The 20207-nt window shown below is 36.3% G+C and overlaps 1 protein-coding gene across 2 annotated transcripts in view; it reads right to left on the bottom strand.

Moving 5' to 3' along the window:
• The window catches only part of LOC117334453 (netrin receptor UNC5C-like), a 94271-nt gene extending 74816 nt beyond the window's left edge, over positions 1-19455 (bottom strand). For both annotated transcript variants that reach the window (XM_033894090.1, XM_033894099.1), the window contains exon 1: positions 18876-19455. In XM_033894090.1, the coding sequence (XP_033749981.1) occupies positions 18876-18978 (103 nt within the window). In that variant the 5' untranslated portion in view covers positions 18979-19455. The remainder of the gene's footprint in view (positions 1-18875) is intronic.
• Positions 19456-20207: the final 752 nt, after the last annotated feature.

Genomic DNA, 20207 nt, shown 5'->3' with positions numbered 1-20207 from the left:
GTAAATGTTCAATATTTGAGAGTTAGCATGGACACAAGGAATTATCTGAAATGGTCAAACATATACGTGAAATGTGTGTTTTCCTTGCCGACTTCTTGACATCAATACATATGTATGTACAGCTAGTTTGGGGGAGATAAATAATTTCCTGATTTTCTACTTTCCCATCATTTAAACATCCAACAACAAATTCTCTTATTTGAATGATATATTGACTCAGACTCTAAAACCGGAATATCCGCTTGATGAGATGCGTCACATTATGATATTTATCAAAACAGATCTCGTTTTTTTATTTTGCCAGGAGGATTATGAAGAATTAACTGCTGCTGATGCACATAAATGTAAATGGCCACTACAGGGTGATTGATTCCATCAACAATGCTGGAAACTTTATACATCCATTCACTATAATTTAGCCATGTTTTTAACGCTTTCGTCTTTGTTGCCAATGGTTAAATTGTATTGTCCACAGACGAGTGTTGACATCAAATGAATTGAATACATCAGGGATAAGTGGATCCGAACATTACTTCTCCGTTTTATAACCCAGCTCTGTTATTACATACGGGGTGTCTATTTGACCCGCAAGCTTCTCGGCACTAAACCTGACACCGACAGACTCTAAACCAAAGCTTGCTTTCTTTGATCTTCCACAGGTGAGCAGGTTGGAAACCCTGAAGTGTCAGCAGGAAACGGACAGGTCATCACAAGCTTAGCATTTTATGAGGAGCAGGAAGGATGTCGCAAAAACCATAAAATTGTCTTATGAAAATAGAAAGCCATCCAGTCTGATTAAAACTCTAGCAGGCAGACATGAGAACTCTTCTGGCAAAGCATCAGCCAACAAGTGTCTGTAACATAAGGTTAGGATCCTAAGTGGCCAAGGTCAAAAAGACTTGGGATGACTGTAAGGGGCTGAGAGGGTGGGAAGGGATAGCAATAAGGGTTATGGGGATGTTTAGTGAAGCATGAGTAGACACTGTGAACAGGTCCATTGTACGAGGAGGATGCAGAATTTACTATTTCCTCCAGTTTAAGGCTAGGGTCAGAGTCAGTTGTCTGTCCTGGAGGAGGAATGCTGTAGGGGTACAGTCTTGATTTATACCCCCCCTACAAGTCATCGGTGCACAGGAGCAGAGCGTGAAATTTAACGATTTCCCTAGTAATCCTGGTGTGCTATATGGGCTATTATGCACTGTGAGATTAATCACATTGACAGTGGTCACACCCCTTCACACTCGTACATCACAGAAGTGTTCACTTGCCTTTCAAACCCTCCCTCAGGGACCCCTTTACTACAACACTGCCCAGCTGGCTCAAGTCTCTCACATCCTTGTTCACAATTTATTTAAGACATCAAAATCATAGTACATTGAGTTCCCTCAAAATCCTAGTGCCCTGAGTATCCTGGGAGAAATCCTCTATCCTAAATGTGTTGAAGTACCATCTCTCCCATCCCATATCAAGGATTTCCCCCTTACAAATGTTCAGTCCCACCCCTCACAGGACAAGTAAGACCCCACCCCTCCCCTTACATTGATAAACAGCTCCGCCTGTCCACCCCTATATACAGCTGATGAAGGCCATGATAACCTATGAGCCCCTCCCCCCATTCCTCCCACTATACTAATAGTACACCGGGGAGCTCAAGTAGGGTGAGAACTTCAGACTCAATGAGGCGTGAGACAGCAGGCCAAACACTGAGGGAGGGGGGTTTTGACCACAGTAACAATATCTCTCTCTCTCCACAGGTGCAGGTCTACCTCAGACCCTCTAGTTCCCAGGCTCCCCCTCCCCTTCCTCCCTAGATCTAGTCACACCAGCTGTCTGTATCTCTGTATCTGTCTGTCTTCACCACTGATCAGCCAAAAGATGGAAAGTGTACAAAAGTTTTCATCCTCACCACAAACACTAGATAAGATAGAATAGTTTGTCTTCAGCCCCTTCCATTGACTAACTTTCCACCTGACCCAAAGAAAAGATCATTCATTATAAAATCTATGTCCAGAAAGAAATTTTATCCAGCAGAGATGATCCATTACAAGGATGTATATTTTGGCTGAGCATGTAGGAAAGATACAAGAACATGTCTTTCTTCAGATTTTCAATATGAAAACTCTTTTGTTTTGCTCTTATATTCTTTTTTTTTTTTTTTTTGCGTAACTTCAGCATTTTCTGTAGCCTCTACAAAGGAGCCCTGACATGGCAATACTATTATTGCTACTCTATGGAAATAGAATTACCTCCCTTGAAATAAAATTAAAGAAACATAAAACTAATAACTGTCTTTCTTCCGTTGTCTGTAAACCCCTCAAGACAATTCTCAGCCATTTTTATAACGTAACTATCACATCTGATATTCATCAAAACTAACATTTTTTTCGAATAATCAAGTTTTCTAGTAGTTGCCATAGAAACAATTGTTTTGGTGACAAGATTTTGTACAGCCCATTCTACATGGTCAATATCATTCTGAAAATAGAGAGCGGAAAGTAACCCACAGAGACTGTGAGGGAAAAGGACTTCTATTTACATTGAGCACAAGATTATCTACAAATAATCCAATAAAATAAAAATGTCTTCCCGAGGGCTACACTGTAATCAGTCCCATACCAACAGGCCATAGATATATGTCAGCCATATTTAATTGAATTAAGCCACAATGACATAGCATGGGTTTCTACCAACATCTGGCCTTTAGATCCCCCAGCGGAAACTATATTCTGGGGCGTGGCTCTAAATGACCTCCCCCTTGTGAAATTATTTCAATTATATATTAAAGTGGCAGCAAAGTGTCTTTCTACTTTCAAATTCCTTAAGATTTCAGGAGCAAAGAAAACACTCACAAAGTGGTATTACTACAGTGAACTTTGTGTCCATTTACACAGCTCTTTGTACTGTCTCCTTGATGATCTTGGCATAATGAGCAAAAATTATAGCCGATAAATAGCAACAGATGATGGATAGAAACTTCATAAAGCACTCCTTTTCAAATAACTTTGTCTCAAATTACTTACAGGAGGAAAATGTCCCTTAAATTATCTAAATATGATGCTTACAGAGTCTTGCTCATCTTTTAATTTGTCAAGAATGCAAAATGACTAAGGCAGGTGTGTTCCCTGTTACTAGGTATAAACAGTACATGGCCTTTATCACTAACTTATGTCGTGTTCTAAATGGATTTTAATTGACCAACATGTATCATGGTGGTCAGTTTTGACCTTTAATTGACTTCTGTTGACCGTCTGCTAGGCATTATTTGCAGGGCTCTGGTACCAAACGAGCTTGCATTAACCAGACTGACAGGCTAATTGATATCAGGTTGAATGAGAAATGGAATATTTTAAAATGACCTGAATACGCTTTGAAATATATTGGTAAATCTAAGACCAAATCTCTACATTGTTTGACCTGTGTGAAAGATTCCAGCCAAGGTCAGCTTAGTTTGAAAAAGTTTTTCCTCTCCTGACCAACTAACCCTAGCCGGCTGGTCATTCAATGATCAAGACGGTCACTGCTTAGTCCAATACTAAGGCTATCAGGAGGAGGGGATGAATAGTTGATTGATGGCCGTCTTGTAAATCCTGATCATGAACCCAGATAAGATACATACAGTAATATGTTTGTCTAGCTTTGATCAGAGTGTATCATTCTTATCTGCATAATATATGCTCCCAGCTAGCCGCTGTCCTCAGAAATGTCCACAACAACACACCATGACCGACAGGAGTCCAACACAATCTCCTAAACCCAACTGGTCATACAATCCCCAAGTCACAACTGTCAGGGCAAATAATCTCTAACCCCCCCTTATCAGATGATAAAATTCTCAGGCTATAAATTCTATCCTGTGTCTCATCCAAATTCACCATTTCCCCTTAGTCTAAATCTCTCAAGACAATCTTATCTACCCATTTTCTCACTGATCGAAACTTTCACAAAAACTTTGGGCAAATATATTACAGAAATGAAACCATAACTCACTAACTGGAAACAGCATAGAAGGCTAATTAACTCCAAAATGGCATTCTACAAGCAATCATGTCTCTACCGGAATGAGTAACATTAATTCTTGGGTACATCTGTTCTGCTACACAACAAGACTCTCCCCGTCCCTAGCTGTGTAACTCTTGCACTTCTCACTGTTGTAGCTTGTTAGTACATGTTTGTATAATGTAGGAAAATATTTGAAAACACAACTTTTCTGACAGTTGGAAATGGGTCTGAGTACGGAGTCAGCTATCCAACATACACAGAAGGCAGCCATGCTCCACGCTTCGAGCTGCTTCGAGCCGCCCTGGTTTGTTGATAGTACAAACAAGACAAGTGACTTTGAAATCTGGAGAAACTATATCAAATCTATTACTGATGTCTAAACAAACATCTTTAAAATGGGCCACTCAAACAATAACTAATTAAAACTTTTAATTCTTATTTATTCAATTGAAACAACAATACTGGAAAAATTATTAGAATTCTGATTTCAACAGATGTTGTTTCGCTTTTTTAGCCATGTGGATGTGAAAAACACATGCATGCTTTTGGAACCAGCGTGTGGGTTAGAATTGTAAAATAAAGGAAAATGGATCGAGCTGATGACCACGGGGAGTTAAAGACTTGAAAACAAGCAAGTAAACAGATCGGATAAGACCAGTAAGGGAGCTTTAGGTCATAATATTCTGGTTTGGACACTTAGCATTGTATAAACTAAGTCAGCCGTTCCTTCATCCACTCCCCTGACATACAAACATGGCCACTGACATTTGGCATATTTTGATCTTAGATGTATAGCTAATGAGTGATCCCATTTCAAAATAGCCATAAAATGAAATGGCCAGAATTTTGTTTAGCCATGTGTTGCTGACCAACTGGCCATTAGGCCATCATTGGTCAGCAGCCAGTACCATAAACACCCACTAGAGATTGGAACCAAACCTGTGGACAGTTTCATCTGTCCACACCCCAGGACATTAGTAGTATAAGTGATGGCGTATTTATCTGGAAATAAGCCCTTGTCCACAAATAAACCCTCTTCTTCATTTCTTACAGAACTTTTACACTAGAGGAGGGGTTAATTTGAGGATAATTATGGTAATCAAACCAGCCATTCCTTTCACTATTATGTCACAGGACTTGCACAATCACGAGAGAAAATTCCCTATAAAGTCGGGTCTGCAGTATCCCAGAACAATAAGAACATGCCATTGTCAGCATCCTTGCCAATGTTTTAAAAGTACACTGTCTAAATATAGCTTGGTCCACAAACCTTCTAACAAAAGTACATGTATATGCCTTTGTGTAATTAACTCAAAAGCAATATTTACTTTCTCAGGATTCCATAATCAACATCTGCAGATATTGCCCCCAGACAGAATTACACAATAATACTCAACACAGCATATTAAGGCAGAATATGAGAAATAATCAGCCATCACGGAAATTTCCTTCAGAATCTGACCTACCACAATTAAAATTAATTAACCACAATATGCAATTCATGGGTTGTTGTTATGCATGCTTATCAAACGATGTCATTCTGGGTCGGAAAACAAATCAATGTGCTAGGCCAAGTGTACGGAATTGCCTAAACTGTTTTAAACCTTCGGGTAATATCCTTTTGCACGCAGAATTGCCATGAAATTTCTATAGTGTGTAAATAGCTAACAATGCAGTCTGTACAAAAACAAGCATGTTATTGGTCAAATACAAACCAAAACCTGACCCCCTCAACCGGAGTATACTGCAAATATATATCTGAGAAAGACCTTGGTGAGAGGTCCCAGTACAGCCTGTAGTTTTGGTTGACAAACAGGATGCATAATAATCTTTACTACGTCTGTAACTTTCCAGGCCAATCGGACAAATGTCACAAATTTGTTTGATGTTGTCCAGGAATCTATTTTGCTAGTATAACAGCATTCATTCTCAAAACAAACTTGTACTTTTAATTCGTGATCTGTGAAAATCTTATCATCTTTATTGGATTTCATTCTTAAAAAATGCCATAAAGTGAGTTCTTGTGCTCACAATAAAACAGTATTTCTTTAAATTATCTTTTGATCAACAAAAATATAAAAATACAACTCTAAAAGCAAAAAAAAAAAAATCAATTTATTTCATGTTTTTGAACTATTTCAATAGTCACGTGACCTAACGTAAAATACTCGCAGAGTGCAGGTGTTTGTTTCTTTATTTGCATAAAAACAAATTCATTCTGTCCGTCTTAAATTGATGTGTCCCTGACAGAGGGACAGTATCAACTGTAATTGACTCTGTAATTTGACCCTGAATGGCCATCATTGATTCCATGTGTGTCACTATTAGCTGTGACAATCTGACCACTCCACCATACACAGAATAAGTGGTCTCGGACCACTACTGTTTGACCACACAAAATAAGGACCAGTGGGGTTTCCCTCCCGCTCAGTTTTCTAGAAATCTATTGAACAGTGTCTATTTACCCTGCTTGTGCATTCTGTTATCCCAGCTTTAACTACCAGTTAGCTTATTTAGACCATCCCGCACTAATGTCAAGTCTCCTTCTTTTATCCAAGACCCTGGACAGTGGTCATATTTAATCTAGACCATCCGTGAGCATTGTTATTTGAAATGTACAAAATATAGGATTGTTTTGGTTTTTTTTTTTTGTGTGTTCCATAAAACAAAATCAAATATGATGATAACATCAGATATTCATTTCATGTATGTTTTGAAACCGTCATAAATAATGATGTCACGTCCGGTACACCAGTGTTTTAGTATATGATTGGTAAGTACAGTACTGTAACATCCAAGAATTTAAAAATTGTCTAGAGACATCAAAGGTTTTGTGGTCAGAACTATGAAGAGGGTGTATATAGTGCATCAGACAACGGGCAAACTAGACAAAACACAGCCAAAACACCAAGTGGACAATGGTCAAACAGACTGGTCAAACATCTATCTGGACAGTTTACAGATGACCGTGACATCGACCTGTAACTTTACAAGCATGTTCTTGCTGCATTTAAATTGGTTGACACTACCCAGCCCCTGGCACGCCCCGCTATGCTACCCTTCCACTGTATTCTCTAACATGTATCACCTATGGTTCGACACACTTCACCATTGTAAATCACCTAGCTCATTATTCAACAAATGCGGTGTGTTGATCGATTGATCACAGTTTTGATACATAAGAGAATGGTATAACAACAGTACAAAGGTTCGATATGATAATCTGTACCCGCAAGACTTTGTGTCTCCAGTTTAACAAACATATGCATAAAAAAAATGCATAAATTGTGTCCAGACTGGAAGTCACACAACCAAATGTTTACAGTTTCTTAAACAACTTATTTGATTTACAAAAACGGTCTTATAAAAACCGGCAGTTTCCGTCGGTTCTTTCTTATCTATTTGTATTACTACAGTGCATTCTACAAACATTTCTGAGAGCCTGACTTTTAACATTCAATGCACAGACATCGGGTAAATACCCACTTAACGCCAACTTTATCGGTTTTAATCAAAAATCACTTTGCGTGGACAGTAGAACACCTGATTTCACGACACGTCAGCATTCATTAACTTCCACTGATGGATGCTTTTACAATAAACAACCATCATTCACACGAACAACCCACAAAACACCCAATTTTAAGATGGTGACTTCAATTATTTGGTTTGATAGCCATTTTTTTCTAATAAAGAAATGCGACAGGACACAAAACAATCAGGCCAATTTAACTAAAACTCATTCCTCAATGTCCTCTATTGAGAAATGGACTGAACCGTTCCTGCCAATTGGCTTAGTTTAACCGAGTTCTAAGGGTACGTTTTCTGTATCCCCCGGAATGTTTGAGCAGCAGCAATGGTTTAGTTTACATGGTCCATTTAAAACCTCCCTAGTACAAACGGACCTGCATTGTGCATCTTAATGAATAATCCCATCATTTTAAGATAATTGTATTTTTAATCAAGCAAACGAAAACACAATGCTTTCATAGAAGCAAATCGCCCATGACTTGATGAAGGACAAAGACAGATGAAGGTCCCCCTCCCATAGCATTAACGACAATTGATAAATATGGTGACAATTTTGGTTTATAATTAAATTATTTATTGTGTGCATGTGAGATCATGCCCGTGGCTGAAAGACAAGGAGAGCAATAGCCTCCTCAAGACGTGCACCCACACCAGCACAATCCTGGTGGTACTCAGGCCAAGCGAAGGAAATGAGCTAGAATTAATTCTCATTATTGGTTGGCTGAGAATAATAGTACTCATAACAAAATTCTCGTAACCAGCTTCACCCATGGCTTCTGACAATAGCCGATTACAACACAAGTCCGATGATATAATAAACAGTGACGAGATCAACTTGGTGTACATATCCGGAGTTTCAAATTCTTTTGTTTTTTTCCATATTTAAAATGCTATTAATGCAATAATTCAAAATTTTGTCCAATAAAGAGAATTGTCATGACAGCGGCTCCCCCGCTGACAAATGTACAAGGTAACAAAAAATCATTAATCAAAACTTCTTAAATGACTCAATTAATTCAAGATTCCGTCAAATACATCAAAACTTTAATGAATTAGTACCGTATTTTGAATAATTTGTATTAGGTTTTTCGTTCTGAAATCTGGATTCTGATTACATAAGCATGAAATACAATTAGAGATGTGTCAGAAGTAATTCAAACCTGGAGACCAATATGGCTGATGACATAAGATAAGACAATTGGACAAGTGCTAGATTTGGAAGCAAGACTTTCCTACTACAATGGTAAGCGTGAATGCTGCGTTTCTGTGTTTTCCAAAATTCATGTATACGCCTTTCAAAGCCTTCATATGGTCAAAGAGAAATAATTAAATAAATCATCTACTTCCTTATTAATATTTTAGTAATCTTTAAAACTTCATTATTTTTACACCAAATACTGCCACATGTTTCATATAAATTAATTAGAAAGGAAGGAAAAAAAGAATATTGGATTTTCACATTGTTTTACTGATGGGAAGCTATAAAGAAGTGCTGACTAGGAGAATATATAGCGGAATACACGAAGCTGGTGAAACACTACAGAGGAATACTGGGTTGAGTGGAATATTGACAAAAAAAATTTTTAAACTGGATTTTATGTGTATGACTAAAAATGCCTGGCAAAATCAAACACATTTCAATTTGCACCTTCCATACCCTACCGAGACAAGTATTCATTATTTTTTTGTAATTTCAAACATCATCAAACAGAAGTCAGTGGATTTGATATCCAAGGCCTTGCCTAGCATTGGCGTCATTTTGCACATTTTACTTTTAAGCCCATCTACGCCTCCAGACCTCCTAAACAGAGGAGAAAGCTTGACAGTATGTACAAAAACTTGGATAAACTGCAAAAACATTATCTTCAATATCTTTCACCTCATAAAGTTTGAAATGCAACTGAAGTAATCCCAAAATTTCCTAAGGTCGACATCACTGGCAACCAAATACTAAGTTAATAGTTCATATTAAATGTAACAGGCTTACAAACACCTGCCTTCATCCTCGTTTACAAAAAGCCACAAAATATAAATGTCGAAATTGTGGTATAAATCGAAAAATAATAGGTGCATCAATAAACAGTAATTGTGAGAATTGTGAAAATCAAATGTCTTATTGATAACAGCCGCAGGTAAAGTTACCTGGCTAAGTGATAACTAAGAAAGGGGAGGTCACTAGGAATGCACCCTCAGGGAAACTTTGATCTGAAAATGTGTACTGCATCTATGCAACAAGCATTCATTATATGTAATCAACAAGACAGCGCAAACTAGCCATGTGGAGAGAGGGTGAGGGGATCAAATCCCAACAAAGTAACAGAACTCTACCTCAAAGGCCACAGCAAAAGGGCCAACAGTCCTGAAGGATTTTATTAATAAGCCCCTAGGGTCTAATGTTAGTGGGGTTCCTTGTTCTTACAGAGCTGTTGATGGAGGATTGGACCTTTCTATATCCCTGTTGGTTAGGGACCATTTACATTTTGTTCTGGGTCCTCCATCAAACACATCAGATCCCATGGGGACTAGTTGAGATATATACTTGTCAGTTCTGAGTACCAAATTTCTACATAAACATATGCTCATCTGCTTTAGTGGGTATCATTCTTTCTTACATAAAATGCTCATCTTGTATAACAATAAACAAAATATTACCAAAATGTTAGAAGTTGTGACTCAAGTTCGTAATCAAACTTGGCTAATGACATACTTGCAGCATTGTTAGCATTTTTACTGGTTTGTTATGTGGTATATGTACATTATTATGACACAAGCTACAGATAAATAGCCATGGTCTGCGTTCTTATACGCACAAGATGTCAGAAAAAACATGTATCCATCACGTTACTCTCTACTATACTACTAAACAACAGCACCCTGCTTTCACTAGATTCTGTTTCAAAGACAAAGAATAATATAAAAAAACAAAACAGAAACTCATTTCTTTATATACAATGTACACTAATTTTCTTCATACCCAAATCTCTCACTTTTATGTACTTTCTTTTCCAGAAGTCTGTACCAGAAGTCTGTACCAGAAGAAACGAAATGACAGGTTATCAATGGTTATAGCTCTTACAGATCTGGTAGAAATAGAGTTCAACACCTGTTCAATCTAGACCGTGATTAATCGATTACAAGTGCAGTCTATTTAATTCAATTATGTACATAGCCATTTAGCTAGTTGACAAGTTTACTTTTCTCTATAAACAGCTAAGTTTACTTTTAGCCAAACAGCTTTTTCCAGCCCCTTACCTCCCCTGTCAAATCAATATTTACTCAAGGCTTTATCCTATCAATCGTTTTTTGTAGATTTATCCACATTTGTCTACTTCCTGCAAGAGATTTTAATAGCAAGATTTTGTTTTTTTTAATTCTACTTGGCAACCCTGTCAAATCAAAGATGTGGATCGTTCTTACTTTTATAACCCTAGCTAGGAGGCCAGTGGCCATTTGTAATATCTGCTGGAATGCATTACTAAGCATATGATTTCTTTTCCTGGAGAAAAATTCCACTTTTTATGACCCTTACATAACCTCAAATAGCTAATCCCCAAACATCTAGGTGACATTGCTCAGGAGTAAAGCATTCCAAGGATTTAGATCAATGATCAGAAAATTTAAACCATGAAGATGCCTCTAAAACAATTTGAAACAGTAGTCATATTATTCCTTTGAAATTTTAAACTTGGAAATTAAAATCTAAAACATACACATTAATCTTAAAGGATTTGGTGATAGCTGAGGCCAAGATATTTTCAGAATTCTGTTTTAATGGTGTTATCTTATAATATACAAGTAAATCACAACAAGTCATTCAAACTGCAACAGTATTGAATCAACTTATGTGTTTCCTTTGTGAGTTTGGCCAAAAACTGTCATTGTCGTTTTTAAATGATACTGAAACGGTGTAACCTTAGCCATTGTGGGCATTGAGAAGGACATAAAGATTGTCTACAATACATAAAACTCAACTGAGGCTGTTGAGATTTTATGGACAAACACCAACAGTCTGTGTGTATCGCTAACGACGAACACCTGCAGCACGTTTGTACACTATTGAGGACATTGTTGATCACAGTGCGAGTCCCCCTTTAACAAATTAAAAGGACTATTGAGCGAATGCTACCAGGTGACAGCAACAGTTCTGGGTGCTCTTTGGAATCCAGGCAACTTAAACTACCTAGCTTTTACCTGGACAAGTTTTACCTGTGTGCCCTGGTATGCAGATTTAAACTTCTTATCTTTAACTTACAATCAGTACCTCATTTTCCTTGAGCCATGTTAACATCCTGTAGTATCACGATTAATTATAGATATCTGTATTCCAGCGGGATACACGTTACTCTTATACCCGAGTTGACTGCATCACTACACAAAAATCATTGAGCCATCATCCTTCATCAAAAAAGTTAAACCCCTACCTCTCTGCTCCTTAAAACCCTTACCCCTAACACTAAAAAGTTAAAACCTACATCTAGCCCTCGGGTTTTTCATCACTTTGTTGCCCCCTATACCAAAACCCCTAGCTCTCGATCTCCTTTTTATGAAATCCCTAACACCAAATTTATAAATTCCCTAGTTTAACTTCTCCTTCAAGCCTCCAACCACTTCCCATAGCTATCCTCTTGAAGTCTCTCCCCCTTCACATAACTACCTACTATCAGCCGTATAACTTATCCAGATGCTGCCCCTTTTCCAGACATGAAAAGTACATCAAAGGTAAAATTTCTGAACTTTTTCCAAACATACCAACTTTTCAATTTCAGAAAGACCAGATTGAAAGAATTTTTTCAAAGCCATTATTTAAGCATAGGCTCAAGTAGAGAGTGGTTAAGATAACATATGTATAAGACTCGTTTCTCTTTCTTATTTCTCTCTCTCTTCAACCGTGAAACAGGAAATTTATGTATTAATTTTCAATTTGATCCAAATTACAGGTGCAATAAAAAAAGTTGTTAGAAATCACTATACACCAGTTTTGTAATAGGTATGTTGAATTCTCGTCTGCTTATACCGACTTATAATCTTCATAAAGTCACTTACTCCATCAGAACGACATGCAAAATTCGGCTGAGTTGTCAACCACAGCGCAGGGTAAGGTAATGTTTACACTAGTTTTGAGGAGCGGTGAGGATTGTATTGGGAGATCCTATATCAAACAAACTTTGAAGATTTTGACAGGTAAGACTGAACATGTAAATGCCTTATATACAACTTGGAGCTTATTTAACTTGATGTGTGGCGGAAAAACTTAACTTTGAGTAAAGACTATTACCTACCCCCCTATAATAAAGTTATACAAAGTCAACATCGCGATCAAAAGGCCTCTATGATTTAGTAAACTATCACCCTTCACAGCTCAGCCAGAAAATTATGCACTTATGTATGCAGAATTTTGTTAGAAATTCTCCACAACTCTGAATAACAGCGATAAATGATGGTAAACCAACGGAACACAGAACATCGACAAAAGACATAGTCATCCCATAAGTTACGACAAAGTATCACAAGTTTTCGCTGGGGCAACGCTAAGCAATTATCAGCAACGGACAATCATACATCAATTTTCAACAGGTTTATATTTAAACCGACAGCTAACGAAAATGTCTATATAATACAAAATGTACAGTAAATTTTAACTATAAACATTCTGAAGAAGTAGACACAGCTTTGAAATGTCTACCTGGAAATAATCGTATACACCAACCCGACACTGAACAGAAACATCTTCTTTTGGATGATATACCTGACAAATTTTGTGAATGGAGAAAAACCACAATGTTATGACCTGAAAGATTAATTAAGATTTTCAAGTTGTGAAATGAAGATGCAAATGTCATAAAGCATATGACTAAATTGTCCAATATTCGGAAGGTTTATCGGGAAAGTTTTACACAATATTCTGTACAAGGGAATATATATACCAGACCATATTTATCGCATAATCTTCCATACTTAATGTTTAATATATTGCTTCACATGTCATCCAGAGGTATTCAATTAGGTATCACTACCATTAACTACTGTTAAAAGCTTTCCCTTTATAACTCTCGCTTACCTAAGTCAACAGTGTAACATTGCTCAGGTACCCAAGACCGAGGGATATATACAGCATGTGTTAAGATATCATCCCAAATCCTCTGACTGACGGATTAACAGGGATTACCTGGAGATTTCAGAGAGTGCACACACCTGGACAGTGATAGACTATAGTCAAATAAAATGATATTTAAGTGTTACAACAGTCAAAAAAAAATTGAATGCATCAAATGGTTTCAGAACAGGAATTACTTCATCTTAAACAGAAAATGATATATAAAAACCCGTTGGACTAATTTATAATTATACAGCAAAATTCCTCTACTTCAACTTCATATGATGTAAAAACTACAATGTTTAGTTTTATACTGCACCAATTAAACCAGCATCTACCTAAATATTGACATGACTGAAAGGAAACACCATCCCCATGCCTCAAAACAAAATGTCCAACTAACTCACAGCCACTATTTCTAGAAGTAAATATCTCAGAAATGAACATGGCACCAACTTGGGTGCTGTCAGTTTCCAGCCAGACAAGTGGTATACAGCAGATTTATGGGGGGACCTTAGAAAGTCTCACCTGACAGCACTTCTGATAAAATCATCAGAATTCTCTCCCTCTAAACTACATTTCCACATGGTACCATAGAAGTTTTTATAAAATGGCCACCGTACTGTTGTAAGTACAACTACGTAAAATATAAAATCAGCGTGAGAAATAATATCAGATTATTCTGGATATTGTAGGAATCATAATATTGATGGCCAAATGCCTTAATCAAACAAATACCATTTTAATTGGAGCATATTTATCATATATTTACTGGAATGGTGGGGGAGGGGGGTCATTTTCAGTATAAGTATCATATTTGTTGTTGTAGCTATCAGCAGTGTTATCCTTCCAGATCTATAACAACATGCTGTGTTTGTGTCCATAATAACCAAATTATTATCAAGAATACAAAACAGATTTTCATTTTTAATCCTGATATTCAGGAGTTCTGACCAAGGATTTCAAAAATTTCTGCAGCATATTTATTCATATCATATAAACGTAAACAATTCTCCGAAATGGACACAAGTCCACGAAATCAGGAAAGTAGTTGACATATCTGTGTGGTAAACTCCCACCAAACTGTTAAATGGCCGTTATATAAAAGTTTGTCGTAAGCTCCGATTGTATACACAAACACAAGACTTTTATTTCTCTCTCCAACCAAAAGTCTGCCTATTACTTGATCGTTTATCTGTAGAGTAACCCTGGCATGCAAGTGTAAACCCACTTTCATTTTGGTTTATCATTTCAAGTTGCTATCACCAAGAGATTAAGGAAAGAGGGAGACCCCTTCAAACCCCTAAAATCTGCCCACCTGGCCACGAACCTTACCAATCCTTTATCTGGACAAGGTTATCATTATGTTTATGAAATGTCAACTCTACATCGTAACAACTGCACCTGTCTCGGGGGTGAAAATTCAGAAAAATCTCACTTTCAAGTGCTGTTTATGGTAATTACATTATAAATCACCCAGCTCAAATATAGACATAATAAAATCTTCGACACTGACTAAATATCAATTTATATCAAGTACTCTACTAAATATTAGTTAACAAGAGGGGGGCTATTTAAATAAGATTTTACATTTTTATGACCGTGTGGTAGATGTTCTTAGAGAACTTTACCCTAAATTTTCTGCCTAATAACTTATTTTTTTATAAGATCTGCTCTCTCCAGAAATAGGCATATGATCTGATTTGGTAATAATATGCTGATAAATAATATACCTGTCAATTAAATCTGCAATATTTACGATCTAAACTGATATTGGAACTTGAGAAGTAATTTTGTTTTAAATGACTAAGAGGGGAAAAGCACTAGATGAGAGAATGGGTCGGTACAGTACAGAGAAATATCCCTGAATATGGAGCAATCAATAATTAAATATTCTAAACTAATATGCAAGTTCAAGAAAAAGTATGTTTAATCACTTTTTAACAATTATAATTTGATTTTGGCCGTTTTGGCAGCTAAACCGCAGCATGAATCCCTGTTGGATAAAACCTCCATAATTTTGCAGTACTAGACTATAAGAAGGGTTCTCACTTCAACTTAAATTAATATTCAGGTATAAAATCACCTTGTTCGCTCCCGAAAAAAAATCTTTTTTTTTTTAAATCTACTGTTTACTACAGGAGTTGAACCTATCTCAAATACATTCTTTATTCTAAAACGGTTTGCTTTTTATCCAATAGCTTACAAAAATACTCAATCACAGAAACTTTAATCCTGCTACACTCCTGTAGCCTTTTGTATTGTAATAGAATGAAATCTACACCAACGGAAATCAGATTAGGGGAGAAATAGATCTTGATGAGGGATACAGTGGAAGCTGGTGTGTTACTGAAGAGAAATAGATCCTGATGATGAGGGGCTATTGTAAGGCTAGTGAAGTGAAATAGATTTTAGTAGAGTTTGTATAGTCAGCAGAGAGCTGGCTGTATGAGCTAGTGAGGAATGGCTTTCAGATGCTGTAGGCATACATTTCACATTCTATCATCGAAGAGATCAAGCCGTGCTGCTGACATTCTCAGTATCTGGACCAGGTGGGCCGTATCACATCAGTGATATCATCTACCCCATCATCGAAACACACCTGGATGTCCACATAACTACAGTACTGGAAGGGGACTATGGTGTTAACACTTAAATAACAACTGATGACCTTACACATATGATTCATTCATATTTCAGCAGACTTTTGTAACACAGATAATAAATGATAACTTTATGTATGTATACAGTACACAGACTGTGTGCAACATTATCTAACGAGGCATGGTGAATTAATCTGTTTCGGGATTACAATAGTTGTGCAGCCGACAAAAATGATTAAATTTCATGGCTTTTCTGAACTTTCCATCAAAAAGATTTCCCGTATCAATTTTGTTTTTGACGAAAGGAAGTGGTATTTTATGGAAGAAATATTTTGGCCATCTGTTTAATACCAAGGTGAAACTTTAACAACATAAAGACGTTAGTTTATATGATAGACACTTAAAAGATTAAAGACTCTCTTTTATCAAAATTGGTTATACCATAACAAGTACACTGCACTTAATATGATCATCCTACCATTTTTTTTTAAAAGAATCGTTTGAATTTCATTTTAAAACAAAATTATCTTCCCAGACAATTTATCTTTTGACCATAACATATGATTGTTCTAAATATGCATGTTTTTACGATTATGTAAAATGAGTTTATAATATTAGATAACACAACAATAAGATATTGAATTCTATCCACATGTCAAAAATGTCTAGAATTTAATCTAAAATTGTAAAGGGTTGATCTGATAATATCTGGCATTTTTGTGATTATGTCAAATAAAAGTGGCTATCTGTTTTCATTATAACATATTGCTAACAGCAATTAGGGTATATCAGAATTTTTTATCAAACATGTTGTAAAAACAGCCCCACATGTCTCTTGTCAACACATAATCACAGACGTGACAGTCCAGTGTTGTCCAACGAACACATGGGGTGGACAGTCCATGCCGGTCTGACAATGACCATATCAAAACGTGGTAGAACATTGTCTCCGGGCATTACGTTATATAAGGTTGATCAGATCGTCATTTAGGTCATTCACGCTAATCGCATTTACAGGTGAACTGTTTGGCTGGTAAGGGACGTGCTTCTCCCTACACCACCTACCGCCATCAAAGAGCCCCTGCTAAGGTCACTACAGGTAGCACGCAGCACATTAATCACACTCAATTAGAGGTCACTATTGCCATTGTCCAGTTTTATCCGTGGAACATTTGTCAAACAACCTTGTAATACCCATCAAATTATCGATTGTAATTGATTTTTCGTTGACCAGCAGGCACGAGAGGACTTCAGACAATTATATACGAGACTTTGCCCGGAACAATTTTCTTTTTGAATATGGATGGGAATTTTTCTTTGAAGTAGAATTTATCTTCTCTTCTCCCCATTAATGTCAGGATTCATAAATAAATATACATACATAAAACCGAATGCAATTCCCTTTCGCGGTCTTACTATTCACGAAATCCATTTCGACTTTTCTAAATAAAATCATAAACTTGATTTATAATTCAAAAGGGAAATTTATTTGGATTTTATCTAACTGACATTCTGTTATTATCGGGCTCTAAACCACTTCACAAGTATGTGTTAAAACGGCTTCACTTTGCGAGTATATACAAAAGGTATAGACTATTGATCGCTGGTTCGTAAGCAACTCGAACCAAATTCTATTAATGACATAAAGCGTTTTAAACAATTGATTATTAACGAATTACACAAATCCTACTTTCTACTATTATTAAATTGGCTAATCCACAAAAAAATAAGCGAGTTACACAATTAACCAAGAAATATTGAATTTAACATTGAAAATCAATATTATAAATCAGGGTCCCTGAGTTAAACGCGGCAGTATATTAGTTTGCTGAGGAAGGCGACGAACATCGATGTCTAGCTACTAGTTAAGGCGGCCTGTTGTAATATCAATAAGCTATATATACAGCCATGTACTCGACTTTAATTGCCATAGCTCTGCATGCCGTAAGAAACTATCATCGATTTTGCACCTTGAGTAAAAGCGTGTCTCAATCATTGTAGTCAGCCTCCGAGGGACAGTAAGCGTTTTAATATACAAATGGCCATTATGGAACTTCCGTCAAGTACTCAACTTCAAACGGCGAAAAGATTTTTAAATCAAAACTCTAATTACGAAGGGTAATTAACCATGGTTTTAATTGCGCGCGGTCTACGTTTTAAAAAAATATTTTAAAAAATAGCACACGATGATTTTATTTTATCTTAACCTATCGATTTAATTCTTCATTATTTTTCATTTATAACATTAAAGAATGAACTATATATCTTTGTATTTGTGGATTAGGAAGGAAGTGTTTCACTAGCCATTTCCATCAATATTGATCCCTACCATTATAACTCTGTAATATTCCCATTTTTGTTATATGTATTTCAGGAATTTTTTTAATTATTTAAAGAAAATAACAGAAGTACGGGATGGAGGTACATTTGCACGAAAAGGGTTTCTCAAATCGATACACTCACAGCAAGTGTTGTGGGATGATTGAAAGGAATTGTATTACACCTTCACGGCAGGAAGTAATCGGCTCAGAAAACCAAGTGGTTCTTTAGACGATCGCAAAGGGCCCTTGTAATAATCTTCACTTGTTAATATCTCTCTGATGACAACTGTTAAATAAACAAACATGAAAATTGAAAACATGACTTACCTCTACTTTCAGAACGTCCACCATTGACTAGAAAAACAACGGCAGTCAAAAACACATTAAAAACAGTTCTTGAATTAAAATCACACTTCCTTTTAAACTGCATGTTTGCAGATTAAAATGATTAATTTCCAAAATTTGTTGAATATCATGCCATGAGTGTATTAACAATTAAAACACAACAGTTGGTGTTGTCTTTATATAATCCACTGTATACATAGCCGTGTGTTTATACTCCTATTATAACACTGTAACTCCCCATGGGCACACTACGATACACATCCAATCACTTCAACACTTTACAAGTTGGTAGTTGTAAATGCTATTTTTTCACGTTTTCATATTTTTCACATGTGCATATATCATCAAATCATCAATATCCACAAAATTAATCCTCTTCTTTCTAGTGACCTCCTCTCTGTGTCGTTTTAGCTATCCCGATAGAACTTGTCTGTTCTCTAGGCATGTACTCCAGCCCTGCAATGTGACATTACGGTTATCACAATATTTCAGTGTGTTGATTTTTCAGAAGGAAGTTTTGAGATCCCCACTAGCTGCTACGCTTTACCGTTGAGAACCTGGCGGTGTGCTAGAAACGGACAAACTAGCCTGGCGTAACCAACCGTTTAGCGCTGAGAAGGCAGGCCAAAGTGATAAATCATTGGATAAAGGTCTTTGTAGCCACGCCTACTTCTCAGCTCATTGGTTCTCATTGGCTAGGCGTGTCTCGTTCATTCATGAGAATTTAGAGTAATAATGTAGCAGAGAATTCTCGTCGTGTGTATATTACATTGTATTTGCAAGACTCCAATGACTTTATCGTTTGTTAAAATGAGGTAAATAGACATTAATTAATGTTGTTATTTAAATAATATCTTTTAGGTGTACCTTTTGACACTAGTTTAGCTAATTAATATTGTTATTTTCTTAACACACGTTTAACTAGTTTAATTATTATGTACATAATGATTATTGGAAGGAGGCGTTTTTAAGTTGCGATAACTTGTGTCCTATTCCTGTTGTTATATTTAAACAATAAAAATATGTTTAAATCAATAAATCAACTAGTTTAACTGTTATTGAATGTAAATAGTTGTAAAATAATTTATCAGGATGTTACTTTATAACAAAATGAAAATAAACATTTTATGTCTAATTCTGGGTGTTCTTTAATGATATATTGTTTAAAGTTTAAGAGTAGAATTGTCTTTTTATTCTAGTTTTTATCCTTATTTCCACAATCAATATGGCTCTCGAAATTTTCTTTCAACTTTCAGGCATGAATAATTGCATTTTCCAATCTATTTGAATACAAATCTTGTCTGTACAGCCCCG

This window comes from Pecten maximus, chromosome 1 (assembly GCF_902652985.1).
Source record: "Pecten maximus chromosome 1, xPecMax1.1, whole genome shotgun sequence".
In the NCBI taxonomy this organism is placed as follows: Eukaryota; Metazoa; Mollusca; class Bivalvia; order Pectinida; family Pectinidae; genus Pecten; species Pecten maximus.
The sequence above is the reverse complement of the archived record's forward strand: the minus strand, read 5'-3'. Positions and strand labels throughout refer to the sequence as shown.